At 41.0% G+C, this 19,678-nt stretch overlaps 1 protein-coding gene across 2 annotated transcripts in view; it reads left to right on the top strand.

Moving 5' to 3' along the window:
* LOC149316946 (cadherin-18) overlaps nt 1–19,678 on the top strand; it is a 238,404-nt gene that overhangs the window by 69,741 nt on the left and 148,985 nt on the right. For both annotated transcript variants that reach the window (XM_089516578.1, XM_089516579.1), the window contains one exon: nt 14,188–14,307. In XM_089516578.1, coding sequence (XP_089372704.1) covers nt 14,188–14,307 — 120 coding nt within the window. The remainder of the gene's footprint in view (nt 1–14,187; nt 14,308–19,678) is intronic.

The following is a 19,678-nucleotide window of genomic DNA, read 5'->3' as shown; positions in this document are numbered from 1 at the left end:
ATAAGTGTATTTTAAAATTGTGCAAATACAGATGATGTATTTTAGGGAGACTGGGGGAGGGGATATTAGAAATAGCTGCTTCTTTCTGATGGATCAGCAGCTAAATGGTTCTCTTTCCAAAGAGTTCTGTACTCCATGTTTCACAGCTGAAAACTGGGGCATGTGTAGTTAACAAATATTAAAGTGTGGTCAAGATGGCAAAAGTTATAAATGAGGAAGAACACACAAGCTAGGAGAGACAACAGTAGTTTGTTTTTGCTTCAGCTCCCTGGAAAGTACAAGATTCTGCCTTCTCCTGCTGAGTTGAGTCCTAACAACTTTTATACTTTGAACTCTGTAGCAATTGAAGTAAGCTGAGGACAAAGGAGGAAGATGGGAGGAGTGAAAAACTGGGGCATTTTAAAAGCAGATGAAACATGGGATGACAGTGGAGTAATTAGTTGGAACATACTTCATACTTACTAACAAAAACCTCTTTTCCCCATTTACCTTTCCTTAAAGTATCACTCATATCCAAAAGGGAGTTTTCAGCATGAATCTCTTCGGTAGGGGGAATTAAAGGAGACAACCCCTGCCCCCCAGATACACACAGTTTGCATGGTGATGTACTTCTGTCTATTAACAGAGGGATGGAAAACTATATGGAAGAAAACGAGCAAAGTAGAATGTCTTGAACTCTACTCTGCAAGATATTGTATCTCTCACTTATTTTCCCAGTTTCTTGTTATTTCACATTGTTTGGTTCCATGCAAGGCATTACATATAAGAAATGGACCTTCAGACCCTCTGAAAAATTTTACTTCCCAAAGAAACCTTATGAAAGGCTACCCTCTCCCTTCCAGTCTTCTCCTTCTCTGAATAAGTTCCCTCCTTTTAATTTCACTCATGATGCCTTTTCAGCTTGCCATTATCTGCTTAGTAAGGAGGTTGTTAAAGGGCACATCAGTGTCACTCTTAAAATCAGAAGCTTGTAATGTAACCACTTTTCTCTCCTCATCACCAGTGGGTCACTTGCTCTTTTTTCTTGAACTAGTTTTCCAAAAGCACTGACTTGTGCAGTTCTCTTCTATCATGACAGTACTGATCAGAATGTTGGCTGTGTTTTGTTCGGGGTTGTTTCGTACGTTTTACGCAGTTTGACAAACCAGTTAAATGTTAACATAACCAATATTATGGAGTTTATTTCATGACTAATGAGACAAAAACATAGGCCCGTGTTAGGAAGGATCAAATTAGGGGAATTTTAATTAGCTCAAATATCTACGAGGGGTGTGTCCTAACAACGCACACACAGGATCGTGTCCCTATATGTATACCAGAGGTTGCCTAGTCCACCCCCAAGAGAAAGAGACTCAAATACTACTGAGGTGCAATTAAACACTGGCCTGTTACAGACTCCCCAAATAAAGCTGCTTCGGGTCTCTTTGGAGGTATGCTATTTAAATGATGCATGGGTCCTAAGAGTCCGGAGGTCGCGCCAAAGCCACACTCCATTCCTAAGCACTGGAGTGCAGCTTTGGTGCAGCTTCCGGATTCTTAGGATGCATGCATCGTTTAAACAGCATACCTCCAAAGAGACCCCAAGCAGCTTTATTTTGGCAGTCTGTAACAGGCCTATGAACATTTATTAGAGTCACACAACAAAAGGGATGACACACGCACACACACATTCAATGCTATAGCAGGGGAGGGGTGAGTTCGGGAAGTAAAGGAAGGAAGAGAGAGGCACCATTGGGAATATTACCTTACACGTCTTCTCCAGGAAGTCGGATGCAATGTAGGATGGATAGTGGATCACAGCCACGGGGAAAAGAAAGGAGTGGCCATGGTGGCTTAGGAGCTGAGTTCCGGCAGGCAAAGCTAACTAGAGGCCTGGTGACAGTGAGCTTGGCTTTGCTCAGTGATTTCAGAGAAGCAAGGATGCTCTTTGGAATCTCAGGCTCAGACAACTGAATACTCAAAAGCCCGAAGAAGGGCTGAAAACTCGGATCTTATATAGGGCTGAACGGGCCCTCAGGCAATGGCTTGCCTGCGACAAAAGCGTTGATTGCTTGGGCTTTGTTAAGCTGAAAGCTACACAATAGTTGCACAATGCATGAGGTCTGACACTTTTCAGGAGAGCAGCTACCTTGATGGCTGAGCTGTTAAGTTAATCACTGACTCAAGAAGGAAGCCACAGCTATTGTCTTCCTTGTGCTGGTCACTGCGAATCTGGTTTTGCAACTCCCCAAACTTCCTCTGGAAGATTTTAATTCTATCTTTTATCTGAGACCATGCCTTGTCAGGGCAGCTGGCTATGTGGTCTCCTCGCCTTTAGGTTAATGGCAGATCGCTGTGGGGTCAGTCAGGAGTCATAGCTTCAGACCGCATGGCACCCAAAATTTTATATAAATCCATACTTAGTAACACCCGTTCCACACGGGCGGAAAGTATGTGCTCCGCGCGTACTAGGGTTAGAAAGGGGCATCCTTTCCAGACGCCCCTAACCCTAGTATGTGCAGAGTGTGTACAAAATGGCGGTGCCCATTGTACATGGGTGCTGCCATCTTGATGTTGCGGACGCCTAGCATCCACATGTCGCACGGCAGAATTGACGCCACGAGTGCGTGACTAGCAACTTGCGGTGCCACTTTCGGGTCACAAAAAGAAGCCACTTTGTGCAGCTTCTTTTTTGCTGCGCCGAGGAGTCGTACGCTTTGGCTGCTGGGGCTCCTCGGTGCAGCAAATGACAGCGCCGCCAGAGCACCGTTTTTGGGCGCTCTGTAACGCGCCATAGATATAATGTAGATCCCAACAAGTTATAGCTGAACCTACAGGCTGAAATTATTAGGGGAGCACACACATTTTATTGTGATGATTTGATCTAAGAATGTAAAATGAGTCATGTTGGGTCAGATTAAAATTATATCTGGCCACTTGCTGACAGAGTATATGTTTGCAGAATATTCCAAGTTCAGCCCCCATCTTCCCCAAGAAATACACTGCAGTTTGACACCACTTTAACTGTCATGACTCAGTGCTATGGAATTCTAGGATGTGTAGTTTTGTAAGATGCTTAACCTTCCCCATCAGAGAACTTTGGTACCCCACCAAACTACAAATTCCAGGATTTCATAACATTTAGTCATGGAAGCTAAAGTGCAGCAGCCTAAATGAGCCTGGGAAAGACCTATCTCTGGTACTTTGGGAGCTGATGCCAGTCATCAAAGAGCAGGGTTGAGTGACACATGTCCCACAGACCACATGTAAATCTGTGGTTTTTTTAAGGATGAAAATCCCCACCATGTTACCCAAATCTAGCATCATCTGTGGCTGAAAAAATCAGTTTCCCTTAAGAACAATGTGTATGAGGAGTATGGCTTTAAATTTTGCTTCAGAACACAGTATGTGCTTCTTATGTGTGTGTTTTGCTGCAAAAGGAAAATTCATCTTTTTCCTCTTCCCCCACCATCCTGCTAAAAATTTGAAGGAGCAGCAGAAAATATGAAAGGAAAAGGCCTTTATTATTCCTTTGCTACTGTATGTATTAGCATGCAGTGTCAGATTTGGTGGCACCAGGGGGACAGATGCTATCTCAGGAAGTTATTCTACTCTAATGTGGTCAGTACTGAACTATGTTAACCAATAATCTGAAGTTGTATAAAGCAGCTTTCTGTGTTCTTGCCCATGCACGCAAACATCTCTTACTGCCTCTGCCAGTAGTACCTCCTGTGACAAGCTTTTAAGTTAGGCTTGCCATATCCCGCCAGGGGGCGGGACTTTCCCGGATTGGGGCAGGTCCGCACGGTCCCGCCCCGGTTTGGCCCCGCCCCTGGGACACACACCACCCACGCGACAGACACCAGGCAGGGAAAGGAGCCTCGTCTCCGTTCCCTGCTTGGCCTCCTCCACCGGCGAGGGAGGCGGCCTGGCTCTGCTCCCTCCTTCCCAGCCTCTGTGGAGGCTTGGGCCTCCACAGAGGCCGGGAAAGGGAGTGGGGGCCGCCCACGATCGCGGCGATCGCGCCGATCGCGGGCGCTCTCCTCCCTCCTTCCCGGCCCCTATGGAGGCCCAAGGCTCCACAGAGGCCGGGAAAGGGAGTGGGGGCCGCCCGCGATTGCCGCGATCGCGCCGATCGCGGGCGCTCTCCTCCCTCCTTCCTGGCCCCTATGGAGGCCCAAGGCTCCACAGAGGCCGGGAAAGGGAGTGGGGGCCACCCGCGATCGCCGTGATTGCGCCGATCGCGGGCGCTCTCCTCCCTCCTTCCTGGCCCCTATGGAGGCCCAAGGCTCCACAGAGGCTGGGAAAGGGAGTGGGGGCCGCCCGCGATCGCGCCGATCGCGCCGATCGCAGGCGCTCTCCTCCCTCCTTCCCGGCCCCTATGGAGGCCCAAGCCTTCACAGAGGCCGGGAAAGGGAGTGGGGGCTGGGAGGAGGCTGCTTCCCACCGCGGTGATCGCCGCAATGAGGAGCAGCCCTTGCATCCTTCCCGGCCTGAGAGGAGGCCGAGGCTTCCTCCCAAGCCGGGGAGGAGGAGGAGGACAAGGTTTTAAAATGTAGAGCCTTAAAAAAAAAGGTCCTACATTTTTAAGCCTTGTCCTACATTTGTCCCGGTTCGGACCTCCTCAGTTATGGCAACCCTATTTTAAGTAAGAGTTTGCAATATATCTAAAAATGATGTGGCTCTGACAGTGAGGTTACCATCCATTCTTTCCTCACTCATAACAACAGGCCAGTACCCAACTCATTGTCAGAGTCTAGTGAAGCTGATGCAAGATGGATGATGACCTTCCATTTTAAAATTTCCACAGTGTCTTGCAGTGGGATTGCTGAATATATTCTGAAATGCTGAATAGCAGTTTGTAACTGCCTTTCTTTCTCATTGGGAGATCTGATGCCAGTGTGATCCAGAAAAGTCATATAGATGGTCCTTTATTGTGCCCGACTCATCCTTGACCTGCCTTGAGAAGAACAAATGGGGAACAAATGGATTCTTCATGCCATGTGTGACCTTAAAAATAACAGGTTCTGTGAGATAGCACCAGTGCAGGACACAAGAGAGAGCAGGCCGAGAGTTTACATTCTGACTCATTTGTGCATATAGTGGTAAATATGCATGGTATCAATGCTTCCATATCCCCCCATGACCTTTTCTGTGCTTTGTTACATTCTCATTTCATTTTTCATTCAAGAGATATAACTAGCATACATGGTGAAAATATATGGTGCTGGTGGGAGAGTTCTCTCTCCCTCCCTCTTCTCTGTGTATGTTTTAAATCAAACCCAAAAAATCCTACTGGCATGCCTCTCTCTATCACAGTTGGCTGCTTACCAACTTGGTAATTTGGAGGCAAAAACAACTGAGAGCTTGTGACAAGAATATGAATTACTAGAGTTTGGCAATGTGTGGTCCTTCAAATGTTGGGCTGCAAACCTCTAACAGCCTTAGCATGGGTCAACAATAGTGAAAGTCAATGGGATTTGCAATCCAGCAACACCTTGATGGCACCAGTTTCTGTGCCTCTTGTCTAGAAATGTACAAAGCTACTTATTTCTTGGCTTTATTTTCCAATTTTAATTGATTTGTTGCTTTGTTCATCACTCTAATGTGTCATGTCTACCATTGATAATGTAATTTGTAATTACTGAGAAGGTGGAATGGCCATAATTTTTATGGATAAGTAGACACTCTCTATTTGCCAACTAGGCAAGGTTTAATAGCATGGTCTAGTCTTCTTTCTTTCTTTCTTTCTTTCTTTCTTTCTTTCTTTTTCACCATATCCACTGAATTAATATGAATTAATATGTAGTCTCTGGAGAAATTCCCATTGGTCTAAAGGAAGAGATTTTAATTGAAATGTATACTGTTTTTCTGTTTTAATTTATGGTGTAATCTTTCTTTTTTGACTTTTTGTTTTCATCTTTTTTAGTAGGAGATGTGTGCAAGTGCATGTAACTCTCTCACACACACATGGGCATAGAATATTGTGTGTATTTAGTGAAGGCATTTAAAGATATTAAGTTCAGCAGTTGCAGTGTTAAAATGTTCTCAGTAGCACATAGTGCTTATGGGAAAAGTTAAAGTGATTTTTTTTGTGCCTCAGTTTCAAAGCCCTGTCAGGAATTGGGGCACAGTCCACCAAGCTTACAGCTAATGGGCATTCTCTCTCCATTTAAACTAAGCTTTTATGTGTCTACCATGCAAGCACCATTAAAATATATGGTTGGATTTAGTTCATGGATTTTACTTATCTGCAGGGTGGTTTGCATGTTGGATATTGTGTGAGAACAGACAGTAATTCTCATGAAACTTCCTGAGCTTATTTACTTTCCCTCCCTTCATTCCTTTCCTTTAAAAAAAAAAATCAATATGCCCTTTAAATGGCTATGAAGTGTGTGTGTGTTCTCTCTGAATGAGATGTCCAATGAAGGTGCCCTGCCAGATAGTTCTTTACTTCTCCTGTGCAATTTGCCAGACTTGAATAAATTATGCAAAGTGATTTTACACATTGTAGAAGAAATGATGTATAGTATGTGAAATTATGTAAATCTGTTTCAATTACATAAAGTATAAAGAAATGGTGGAATCTTTCTGGTGTAAAATTTGAATTATGTGGATACAGAATTTTAAACAGCCCTGCTTATTATTCATCACAACTTAAAGTTTTATGCAGAATCATAGAATCATGGCATCTTAGAGTTAGAAGGGCTCACAAGGACCCTGTGGTCCAGTGCCCTGCCAGGCAGGAATATACAACAAAACGTTCCTGAGAGATGTCCATCCAATTTCTGTTTAAAAACCTACAAAGGTGGAATGCCTACCACCCTCAGAGGCAGTGATTACCAATGTTAAATAATTCTTACAGTTAAAAAGTTCTTCCTAATGTTTCTGTATAATCTCTTCTGTTATATTTGAACCTATTGATTCTGGTCTTTGGAGCAACAGAAAACAATTATATTCCATCCCTTCAGACATCCCTTCAGATATTTAAAGATAGCTATCAAGCCACCTCTTAACCAATGGAAGGCTGAATCGACCTTGGAGCCCTGGGATTGACCTCACAACCTTGTGGCTGCAGTATAGATATTTAACCACTGTGCCACCAGGGCTCCCCACATACAGTCTGCCCTCTGCATCCATGGGTACTTTATCCACAGATTCAAACAGCCACGGCTTGAAAATATTTTAAAAAGTACACATTCCAAATAGAAAACCTTGATTTTGCCATTTTATATAAGAGACACCATTTTACTGTGCCATTGTATTTAATGGGACTTAAGCCTCCATGGTTTTTTATATCCACTGGGAGGCCTGGAACCAAACCCCAAAGGATACCAAGGGTCCACTGTACTAAATTCCCTAAGTCACTCTGTATAAGGCATGGTTTCCAGACCTTGGTCATTTTGGTTGCCCTTCTCTGGACATGTTCCAGCTTGTGAGTATAATTGTTGAGCTGTAGTGCCCAGGACTGGGTGTAGTTTTCTAAGTGTTCAGTTCACCCATTTATCACCCATTGTTTGATGGTTGCTTTAGCCTTTTCATATCCCATGCTGAGCAAAAGATCTGAAGAGAAGCCCTGGGCTCTATACAGAGAGTGGAAAGGGTACCATCCATATTTCGAGAAGTGCTGGTCAGACCGTATGAGTTTATATGCAGTTATCTACCAATGCTGCACAACTTGCATAAATCTGTATTCTCTCCAGTGACCTTCATTATTTGATTTTTGTAAATCTTGTACATGCTCTCTATCAAACTTGTTGTTGTGTGTGTTCATAAGTCATGTCTGACTAATGGTGACACCAAGGCAACCATATAACAGGGGTTTCCTGGCAAGATTTGTTTGGGGGGGGGGGTGCCATTGCATACATCTCAGGCTTAGAGAGTGACTTGTCCATAGTCACCCAGTGGGTTTCCATGGATGAGGGGTTTGAAACCTGGTCTCCCAGAGTTCTAGCCAAACACTTAATCTACTCCTAGTCCAACTCTCAGACCACTACACCACTACAGTCACTTCTGGCTCAAAATATGATTAGCACTTTTTTGTTGACTGATGTGCTTCCCCAAATGATGACAGACGTTCTCACGGCATGTGATTTTCTTCACTTATATATTTTGCATTCAGCATGCGTTGCTTGATGATTAGTCATTGGAAAAGTAAACATGGCCCTAATGTTAAGCCTTCCACTGTAGGAGGCAAAAATGGGCTAAACACAGGGAATACACATTCCCCTTAATCACTAGTTTAACTCCAAGTGAACTTGCAGACAATCAGTAGCTAATCAGTAGCTAATCTAATCTTTCCCTACAGCTGATAAAACTATTCACATGTATTCACACTGGTATTGTAAAAATCACCATAATTACAGTTTTGCTAACACATTAATGTACTGATTATAAGTAAGACATCTCAGGCCAAATTCACTTTGTAAAGGGGTTTATGAACCACTGTTTTCGAATAAGAAGTAAAGAAAAGTAGGGATGGGTGCCATGTACATCAACTGGACATTGCAGGACAGGCGTGAGAGAGATAAGAATTAGGCCCATCTCCTTTATGTCATTTCTCAAATGAGTCATTTGACAAAATGTACTGTCAGCATGTCAGGAGGGAACCAAGCATCCCCCAATACCTTTTGGATCAGCCCCCTTTTCTAATCTCTCCCCTCAATTTAGAAGATTTCTCACACTGATGTGGTATGATAACTTCTTTGGAGTGCTTGCACATTGGAAATCCTGGCACACAATGTCAACATTCAGTATCTGATTATAGAACTTAGGCAGATGCTTTTCCAATGCCTCCAGCTCTCCACCTGTCAATAAATGACTGTGGACTGTTTACTGTAGCAGCTGAAAAGTAAGTTCAGGAAGTGTGAGAGAGGATGCCATCAGGGTTCATACATTCAGTATACATTACAAAACTGCACAGTGCCAAAAAAAAAAATCAGTTAACACAGTTTTATCATAATAAAAGCACAATAGCCACAATGCATAATAATAATCAGTTTCAGATAAGAGTTCACAATTAACACGTCATTAAAACATAACAAATGAGCATAGCAACAGAACAACTGAATATATCTAACATCAATGACATTAACATTATAGACACATTAACAAATCAGTTTAGCAGTTCACATGACTCTTTAGTCATTTTTATTCAAAGTCATAACAATAATGTGTCTAAGCCAATGGCAGAAGAAGAAGGGAAAAAAATGACTAAACTGAATTCCTTTACTAACAGCCTCCTATTAAGTCAGGACACGATTCACACACACATTGTACTGTTATACCTAAGTGTCTACTAATACTTCCACTTTTCAGGAGTCTCTTAGCAATAAGGTACATTTCACTCCTTACAATTTTTTAGATTGTAAGCCTGAGGGCAGGGAACCATCTATTATCCCCTCTGTTGTAAGCCGCCCGGATTCCCAGTGATTGGGCGGCATATAAATAAATCCTATTATTATTATTATTATTATTATTCTACAAAATTGTAACAGTTTGATATCACTTTAATTGGCATGACTCCATACTATGGAATCATTTCTGATAAGGAGTATTCATAACTGGTTACCTGAAAGTTCTATAGTTCAGTAATGAAACTCCAGTACAGATGTTCATATCATCAAATTACAAGTCCCAGCATTCTATAGAATGCAACTGTGTGGTGTCAATATGACTTTAGTCTCAAAGGTGAAGGTCTGATGACTCCAAGGCACGTCAGTCAGCCTATCCTCTAGCAACAGAAAGAGATCCGCCTATCGCAGCATCTGATGTCCTGAGCCTAGAAAAGGCAGCTTCATCCCCATGGGAGCTCTGCTTCAGAAATAACCCTATAGTATAGAATACCAGAAGAAAAAAGTTTAAACAAGACTCTGGTCCACAACACCTGCAGAAATAATCCAGTTTGAGACTACTTTAACTGTCCTGGGTCAGTGCTAGGGAATCCTGGTAAATATAGTTTATTGTGGCACCAGAGCACTCAGACAAAGAGGGCTCAATATCTCACAAAACTACAGTTCCCAGAGTCCCTAGCATTGAGCCAGGCCAGTTAAAGCAGTCTCAAATTGGATTATTTGTGCAGCGTGTTTTGGACCTTTGTGTCTGCTGTCCTTATCAAAAGAAATATTCTAAAATAAAAGCTAGAGACTCTTCAAATTGAAAAAGCAGCCCCAGGAATGGCATAGATCTCAATGACACACCAAATTTTCATAGAGACAATGAGCCAGAACAGTCTCCTCAAGAACTTTATAAAAATAATATATTGCAAGTGACTAGTTTCTTATAATTAATTCCTCTTTCAAATAACTACGGTATACAGTGCATCTTTGCCTTATGTGGGGGATCCATTCCGGACCACCACCACCCCGTAAGGCAAATACCACATATGCTTGAGTGCCATTGAAAACAATGGGGCTTGTGCATGTGGTGTGGCACAATCACCATAGGCTCACGCGCCATGGGCGCATGCAGCATTGCTTGTTCCATTGCACAGCGTTCAACGTAAGTTGAAAGCTGTGTATAGTGCACCTGCTTATGATGCAGGTGTACTGTAATTACATTATTACTTCAACTTAATAAGGGATAGCTCTCTTCCTTTTGTGACACAAATGTAACTTTTTAGTGACTTTTGTAATGGGAATATAGCCTCACTGCTGCTCTGTCCGGTGTCTCATGACCGTTGTGGAAATTAAATGCATGACCAAGTGGTAGGAAGAGTTTGCTTGTTCTATAGGCCAATAGCATTCAAATGTTTTAAAGAAACAAAATCTATTCTGTTTAAGAGATTGACATGTCTTTGCATTTCTTTCTTGAAGCAACTCCATTAGACAGTATGATAGTGCTCCTGCTGGTCCCTGCAACAGATCTTATTATCTGTGTCAGCTTTCCCCAACCTGCTGCCTTCTGATATGTCTCAACTCTCCACGCTCCCAGTCAGTGGAAGTTAAAATCTAACGTGTGAATGGCATTAAATTGAGCAAGGCTGTTCTGTGTGCTTGCATTTTTGGATTTTTTAATTGATAATTATGTTATTATTGTTTTACTATATTTGTAGAGTGTCCTCCTGGTTTTTCTATGGAAGAATAATGATTTAAAATGTTTTAATACATAAAATAAATAATAAATAAGATCAGATGACTGGGTGTTGTCTTAAATAATTTGGTTTATTAGAAAATGGGGGGGGGGGAATAATGAGTTTAGATAGGAGTGCCTCATAGCTGTTTGCTCACATTTGAAAATGAAAATAGTGGTGCTTTGTAAATAAAACCTTTGTACTTGAAGCAAGTTTTGTTTGTAATTTGAAGTAAGCATATTTTCCCCCAGAAAAGCTCTTAATTTGATTCACAGATAATGGATTCAAACATGGAAATGTGGCTATTTCGTTTTAATGAGAAAACATAATGGTTTCAAATATCTGCATTATTCAGTTGTGTATTTAAAGGGAATAAACACATAAGATCTACATAACTGCTTATTTGTTTCTAGTTCTGCTAGTTACTGACAGTAAGGGCTGTTCAACGGTGGATGTACTCCCTCAGAGAGTGGTGGAGTCTCCTTACTTGGAGGTCTTTAAATAGAGGCTGGATGGCCATCTGTCAGGGATGCTTTGATTGAGAGTTCCTGCATGGCAGGGGGTTGTACTAGATAGCCATTGTGGTCTCTTCCAACTCTTTGATTCTATGATTCTATGAACTTCGCAACACCACACACACACACACACACACACACACACTCACTTTAAAAATAAATTGATTTTTAAAATTTAATTTGCATTTTTCACCCTGGAATGCCACTTCAAGAAATTTCTCAAATTACATGCTATTTATTGTTCACTGGTGAGCAAAACTTTCACTACCTAGAACAAAATGAAAGTTTGACTTTCAAGAAGAGAGAGAAATTGCACCAGCTGGCCAGCATGAACATGCTTTTGAGAGTACGGTCTTGGGTGGATAGTCAGATATTTAGAGTTTTCTTCGCCTTATTTTCACTCCTTAGACTTCCTGTTCAATATTGATCCATTTGAGACTTTAGTAGTGCACCAAAAGGATGGCAAATCATGCATACAGATTTGCATTCTCAGCAGACATTTGCCTTTTTTTATTAAACCGCCTCATTAAACATTAAAGATTTGCCTGCAGAGATGCAGATTGAAGGCTTTCCTCCCCCTCCCCCCCAGCTTTTCATCAGCATATAACTTTGCAAAATTCCAGTGGTAAAGAAAGAAAAATAGAGAACAAAGTATCAGAAATCTATGGGAGTCTCCCAAGTGCATTGAAATTGAAAAAAGATGGGATGGGGTGGTATTTCTGGTCTGCACCACTTTAATATGTATATGTCCATCTTACGAACGCATGGAACTTTTACTTAGTTAATATTTTAGAATGTTCAGGGAAAATATTTAACTGATTTGTTAAATTATTAATTGCTTTGATTTTTTTTCCTAACATGGTTTAACTCCATAGATTTCCTGATTAACTCTGAGGCTAACCCTACAGTTTAAGAAATTATCTAGTTTAGGTTATCTAAATTATTTCACATTGCTGGGGGGGGGGGGGGGGTAGCCAGATTCAGGAAGACAGGACAGCCCCAGCAGGAGAAGGATTTTAATTACAGGAAATGTATTACATTTCTCTGTGCTGACAGGTTTGCTGTGATCTGACTACTGCCTATTTTAGAAGCAAGAAAATAGTGAGATCTTGCCTAGACCACAAGTTGAACATGAGTCAACAGTGTGATGCAGCAGCTAAAAAGGCCAGTGCAATTTTAGGCTGCATCAATAAAAGTATAGTGTCTAGAACAAGAGAAGTAATAGTGCCACTATATTCTGTTTTGGTCAGGCCCCACCTGGAATATTGTGTCCAGTTCTGGGCACCACAATTCAAAAAGGACATTGAGAAACTGGAGCATGTCCAAAGAAGGGTGACTAAAATGGTGAAAGGACTGGAAACCATGTCCTATGAGGAAAGACTTAGGGAACTGGGGATGTTTAGTCTGGAGAAGAGAAGGTTAAGATATGATAGCCCTGTTTAAATATTTGAGGGGATGCCATATTGAGGAGGGAGCAAGCTTGTTTTCTGCTGCTCCAGAGAACAGGACCCGGAACAATGGATGCAAGGTCCAGGAAAAGAGATTCCACCTCAACATTAGGAGGAACTTCCTAACAGTAAGGGCTGTTTGACAGTAGAACACACTCCCTTGGAGAGTGAGGGAGTCTCCTTCCTTAGAGGTCTTTAAACAGAGGCTGGATGACCATCTGTCAGGGATGCTTTGATTGAGATTTCCTGCATGGCAGGGGGTTGGGCTGGATGGCCCTTGTGGTCTCTTTCAACTCAATGATTCTATGATACCATGAGTAATGAATGGTGATGGAATTAATAGAGATGGTTTATTTGCTCAGCAGGAGACACTTTCAAAAACTCAAGCCCTTTAGGTCTGAAGGCAGGTGTCCCTCCAAATATCATCCTGTAGGGAAGTTGGAATCTTTTGTGATGGTGGGGGACAGTGTCCATGGACATTTTCAATTCTCTTTTGGTTTATAGCAATATTTTATTTTATATGTTGTTGTTGTTGTTGTTGTTTTGAACTTCAAGGAATCTTTTTTATTTTCATCCTTTCATATGTTTAGTCCACACAGTGCTGGGTACTTATATAATTAAAGGGAAATACATAAAATAAATAATTTAAATGTCCCCCTCTCTTTCCACTCTATTCTGCATGCCACCCATCCTCTCCTTTGGTTGGACACGCCCATGGGACTTGATAACGGTGGAACTAGAAGGCAAAAGATTCAACTAACTATAGTGATACAGTCCTTTTGTATACTCAGAATTAAATCCTATTCAATTAGGTTTACTCCCAACTAAGTGGGTAAGGATGGCTGAATCTGAAATCATTACGGTGATCCTGACATCACTATACCCCATATATTCCCCAAATTAATATACCATCATTTTTTGTTTCTACTAATGTGTTAATTTGAGGCTCTGAATAAACTAACCACAAGCTAAACCTGAGTTCTAGTAGTAGCCTTTTATAGTCAACTAAAGGTTTGACCTCCATAGTTTATACATTCTCAGGGGGGAGGCCAGTGATCTAATTAAAGAGTGTGTCACATTGTATGGAATCTAATTTTCTTCTGTGAGACTGAGAGGTTTTAGATTTTATAGAACACTGATGTGTGTGAAATAACCCTTTTTTAATATATTGCAGGTACCTCAGTCCTTCAGGTGACAGCTACAGATGCAGATGATCCCACCTATGGAAATAGTGCCCGGGTGGTATACAGTATTCTTCAGGGACAGCCATATTTCTCCGTGGACCCTAAAACAGGTGAGCTCCTTCTTTCCATTGTACTTGACAGAGTACTGCCACATTACAGCAGGGAAAAACCTTCCTTGGCATTGTGTTCTGTCCTCATTAAGTTTATGAACAAGTTTGGCTAGGAGTAAGACTTTTGGGTCTTGATGATGTGAGAATTTGCTGCAATAACTAAATTACACAGGAGCAAATGGAAATGGTAAATATGGGACACCTTTATTTTTAACTGATCATCTTGAAGTTTGTTTTCAGATGTCTTACTCACTGACATTACTTTATAATTGTTGAAATTAATTACAGGTTGAGTCTCCCTTATCTGAGATGCTTGAGACTGAAAGGATTTTGGATTTTTTTTTGGGGGGGGGGTGCTTTTGGAATACCTATATTTGTATATATGTACATAATGTACATATATACAAATGTACATATATATGTACATAATGTCTTGGAGATGGGGCCCAAGTCTAAGCACAAAATGCATTTATGTTTCATATATACCTTGTACACTTAGTGTGAAGGTAATTTTATAAATCTTTTTTTAGTAATTTTGTGCATGAAACAAAATTAGTATACACTGAACATTGGGAAGCAAAGGTGTCACTCTCTCAGCCACCCATGAAAAAGTGCTGGTTTTTGGAATAATTCAGTTTTCAGAATTGTAAGGAGACTCAATCTGTAAGATATCCCCCTAAAAAGGCACTTTGAGTTCAAATCGCTGTGAAGAGGCAAATGGGAATACTTTTGAGCTAAATGTATAACAACAAGTATAAATGCACTTCTTTGAAGTTGTTACTAATGGGCTGTCTACACCAGCGATAAAATGCAGTTCTGCCCCACTCTAAAACCTACCTGTTTAAATGCACATGGTCAACAGTGCAGGAATCCAAGATGAGTAACCCTCTGGGGTTAAAACACTGGATCAAAATAACCCCCAGTTTGCTCTGTCTCAACCCAGAAAGTGGAAACTATAGCACTAATGTCTGGACTGAGAGCCATCCAGAGGATGGGGAAGGGGGCTGGTGCACAACTGGTGCCATTGCTGGCCATAGGATTTTTGCCACCCACCTACAAATTTTGTCACCCACCCACATGCACATGAGTGGTCAGTTGCACCATCAATTCATCATATTCTCATGAAGCAAAATAATGGCTAATTTGAGTTTCATCAACATTAACAAACTGGCTAGTCCAACAGGGGAGCATGGGAAAAGAGGGGGAAATGGGCATATACAGGGGAGCCTCTATGATTTTGTGTGCCAATGTATCACTTGGCACAACTATGCACCATATGAATGGTTAATCACTTGTGCGATTGAGTGTCTGGTCGCATGGGCAGTTCTGAGGAGCATTAAATGATCTGACAACTGGTTGGGATGAGGGAGGTGATTGGTGGCTACCGGAAGTGCATGGAGGCATCTGTGTGCTTGTATGCATGTGTTTGTGGTGGAAAAGAAAGAAATAATGGTGTACCACAGCTTGTACCCATGAATGTTCCATTTTGGTGAGTCTGTCCTTGCAGATGACAGGGACAGTGTGGACTGCCTGTGGGGGCTTGGACCATTGTAAGAGCTGGTGTTGCAGTGTGTGGATTCTCACTGCAAATTGGGAAGGCGCGGAGGTATGCCAGGTTTTCCCCTGTATCTGCTCAAGGCTTATGACATACATTTTAGATTTTCTGTTTTTGGAGGGAGGGGTCTTCTTATAGAAAAAAATGTTATGTACAGCTGTGTGTCTACAGAATTGAAGCTATAAAAATGAAAAGTTCAAATAGGATTGAGTGTAATGTGTTCAGTTCATGTGCCATTTGCTGTTAGAGTCTAAGGCCTCAATCCAATTCATTAGCACATCAGTATTAAGATGGTAATTTTTTTAATTTTTATTTTGGCTTCCATGTCTCCTGAAGCCCTCCCCCATGTGTAAACGTACTCCAGGAGATTTTTTTGGGGAGCTGGAGCTGCTTATGTGGCCACTTGGAATGGAGCAGGGCAGAAAGGAAATTATTTTTTACCCAACCAACCTATTAGATCCTAAAATAATTCTGCATTTCAAGAGTCTTCACAAGTCAAACTTCTGCATATTATGGATTATAATTTGTAAAACAGCTTTTTGGAACTGCTTTAAATTTATGTAGCAATGGGAATTTTGATCCCACATGTATATAAATATATGTATTTCCATACTTAGATTTGCCAGATTTCAGGATTTGGCCCTGAGTGTTAGGGTCTGGGCCCTTTTGTCCAGTTTTCAGAGCAAGACACAAGAACCATTAAACAAAAAAGTATGATGTGGGTGGTACAAGACCATATCTGTTTATAGCCAGGTTTTAGTCTGATTCTGAAACACATTGTGTTCTGACCTTTTCACCCCCCAAAAGATGTTTCTGTCCTGTGATACGAACATAATAATTTCATGTAGAAATGACTCACTGAAACTCCTGGTTTTGAATCATTGAGCCTGCCATGGTGCTGCTGGGGAGTGGAAGCGATGGTGGGTGGCTAAGCTTTGCAACATTCACATTTTAGAAGAACTACAGCTCAGTAGCAGAACACTTTCTTTGCATACAGAAGTTCAGTTCTCAGCACCTCCACTAAAATTATCTTAGGCCCTTTATAAACAGGCACCCTAGTACATACTCTGTACGTACTAGGGTTGCTCGGGAGCGTCTCTTCTAGATGCCCCCAACCCTAGTACATACAGAGTACGTACAAAATGGTGGCACCCATTCTACATGGGTGCCGCCATTATGACATCACGGCCGCGCCACCTCCAAATGGAGCGGCATGGACGTGATGTCCTGGCACCACGGAAGGGCGCCTGTGTTGCTCTTTCTGCGGCGCCAGAAAGAGTTCCATTTTGGAGCTCCTTCCTGGTTTTGTGTTGCTGGCACAGCCTTTACACAGCTGCACCAGCGACACAAAGGAGAAAGAAGCCCCAAGGACACCCCTTTCCAGGCTGCGGGGAAGCGGCCTTTTGCTGCTTCCCTGTGGCCTGAAAAAGTGGCCGATTGGGGCCTCAGGGCTGCTGCTGTGGTAGCTGAGGCCCCGATCTGTCGGGGAAAGGGGCGGGTACTGGCCGCCTAGGATTGCCATAATTGTCCACTAAAACCCGGGACAAAATGTAGGATAAAATCTAGACCAAATTGTAGGACAACTGCAGGACAAAACTCAGCCCAAAATCTAGGACATTTAAGAAAAATGTCGGACCTTAAATGTCTTAGATTTTGGGCTGAGTTTTGTCCTGCAGTTATCCTACAGTTTGGTCTAGATTTTGTCCTACATTTTGTCCCAGGTTTTAGTGGACAATTATGGCAACCCTATGGCAACCCCCCAAAGGGGCGGTCTGTAAACCACCTTAGATAGCTAAGATTGGGGAATAGCTACCACTGAAAGTGAATAAGTTGATTGTCCCCTCTCATCATAAGAAAATTATTCATGCATAATCTTTTCCTCAAGTGAGTTTGGGATGGAGAGAGGCAGTTCAAACCCTTAATATTTGGTAACAAATATAACTGGTTTCTGTCAATGGTTTCTTTTACCACTTTTATGCCACTTACCATATCTGCACACAGATTAAATATTAAAAATAATTACAAATCAATGTACAGTAAGGGTGTAGTGGAGGTAATTGTGCTCAAAAAGAGAGAAAAAACAAATTATACTTTCATGGGATTTCTGTTGTTCATTAACTCCAGACAATTGGATACATGTGCTATACAATAAAAATGTGTTTATTATTTACCCACTGTGTTCTTTTTAGTGTTTTCCAGCCTTAGTTCATTAGGCCTTGCAACTTTGCCCCTTAAATGTTGAGGTACAATGAGCTTCTATAAAGGTTAAGGAAATGTCTTCTAAACATCACAATTACATTTGAGATATTGAAAGGGGGTATCTGTGGTTGAAAGGATTTTACAGTTCCCTTTTCAGTATTTTCTAACAAAGAAATATGAACCATTAATCAAAAATCCATCCTACTTATTTATTTGGAGAGTACTTCCAACTTGTGATCGATACAGCCTTGCTTTGAACACTAGAAGCTTCCCTGCTATTTGATTATGGCCATTCTATACTGTTGAAAATGTTGTATTCATCTTTTCATTCTTAAATATGAAATTGTGTCATCAAAATAACACTAGGCTTACAGCTCCATTAGTCACTGAAATATTGCTGTTCAGCGAAAAAATGAATGTAACTGTTCTTTTTGATGGGGAAAAGTGCATAGCTCTGAAATTATATGTGTCAAGTATATACAGCATGTTCCCATTAAATGCTTCTGCAAAGGATGTTTGTGCATAGCAAGTAACAATATTGTATTGAGGTCTGTGTGTTTCAATTGATTCTACTGATGTATAAAGCAATGTTGAGCCAATGTTGATCTGCGTTTACTAAAAGTGTGAAGTGTGAAGAAGCCCTCTAGCATCCTCTCTTTCATTGCTTCTTCTCTCACGCTTTACAAGAGGGACAACTTTGTATAGAGCAGAGCTGACTGTATTTGTGGATATTCTCTATGTAACATTGAATTGATTTTCAGGGATTATGGGAGCTGTAATCCAGGCACAGGTTTTTTCTTGCATTAAAAAAAATCAAAGCCTTATTACTTATTACTCATCACTCTTTTTGAAAATAAAGAAGACCTATCTGTTCACACAGGCATTTAAGAAACTGCTATAAGGACAGGTTGGGATATTGGACCATTTTAAAAAATTGATACATTTTTCTCTATATATAGTTTTATCTTTTTAAAATATGTTTTATTCTTTTAATAACTATCTGTTTTAATACCGTAAAAATTTAATTCTTTTTTAATGTACTTTTTAAAATGTTTTCAATTGTACTGTTTTTAATGCTGTGACGCTGCTCTGAGTCCTAGTCCTGGGAAAAGAGCGGGCTACAAATAAATATAATCAATCAATAAATAAGAAAGGGGAATGCATAGCCCTGAACATCTCAGGTAGCACTTTTGTCACACATGTGGATTTATAATATTTTTTTGTATTTCTTAATTTAATAAAATAAATGTATATAATTAATTTTTATTTATTAATTCATTTATCCTGACATGGGACCAAAGGTAGCTTAAAGCAAGGCTAATACAAGATGCAGCTAAAACCTCTTGATAAAAAGATAAAAATATTTAAATAGGCCTCATGACAACATCAATAATTTAAAATAATGTGAAATTATTTTAAAGTATAGAAAGAAGGATAAAAGTTCAGGGCATACACTCCCCACCCCGCCGCCATTAAATGACTCTTTGAAATAAGCAGTTTATTTTTAAATGTCTGATGATGATGATGATGATGATGATGATGATGATGATGATTTCACCTGCTGTCAGAAGGAGACCAGAGAAGTGGTTCCTGTAAGAGGGATTTCTACAACTTGAG

Source organism: Sceloporus occidentalis, unplaced genomic scaffold, assembly GCF_023333645.1.
Source record: "Sceloporus occidentalis isolate IW3139 unplaced genomic scaffold, rSceOcc1.0.p SCAF_3, whole genome shotgun sequence".
Classification (NCBI taxonomy): domain Eukaryota; kingdom Metazoa; phylum Chordata; class Lepidosauria; order Squamata; family Phrynosomatidae; genus Sceloporus; species Sceloporus occidentalis.
Note: the sequence above shows the minus strand (reverse complement) of the source record. Positions and strands in the feature narration are given on the sequence as shown.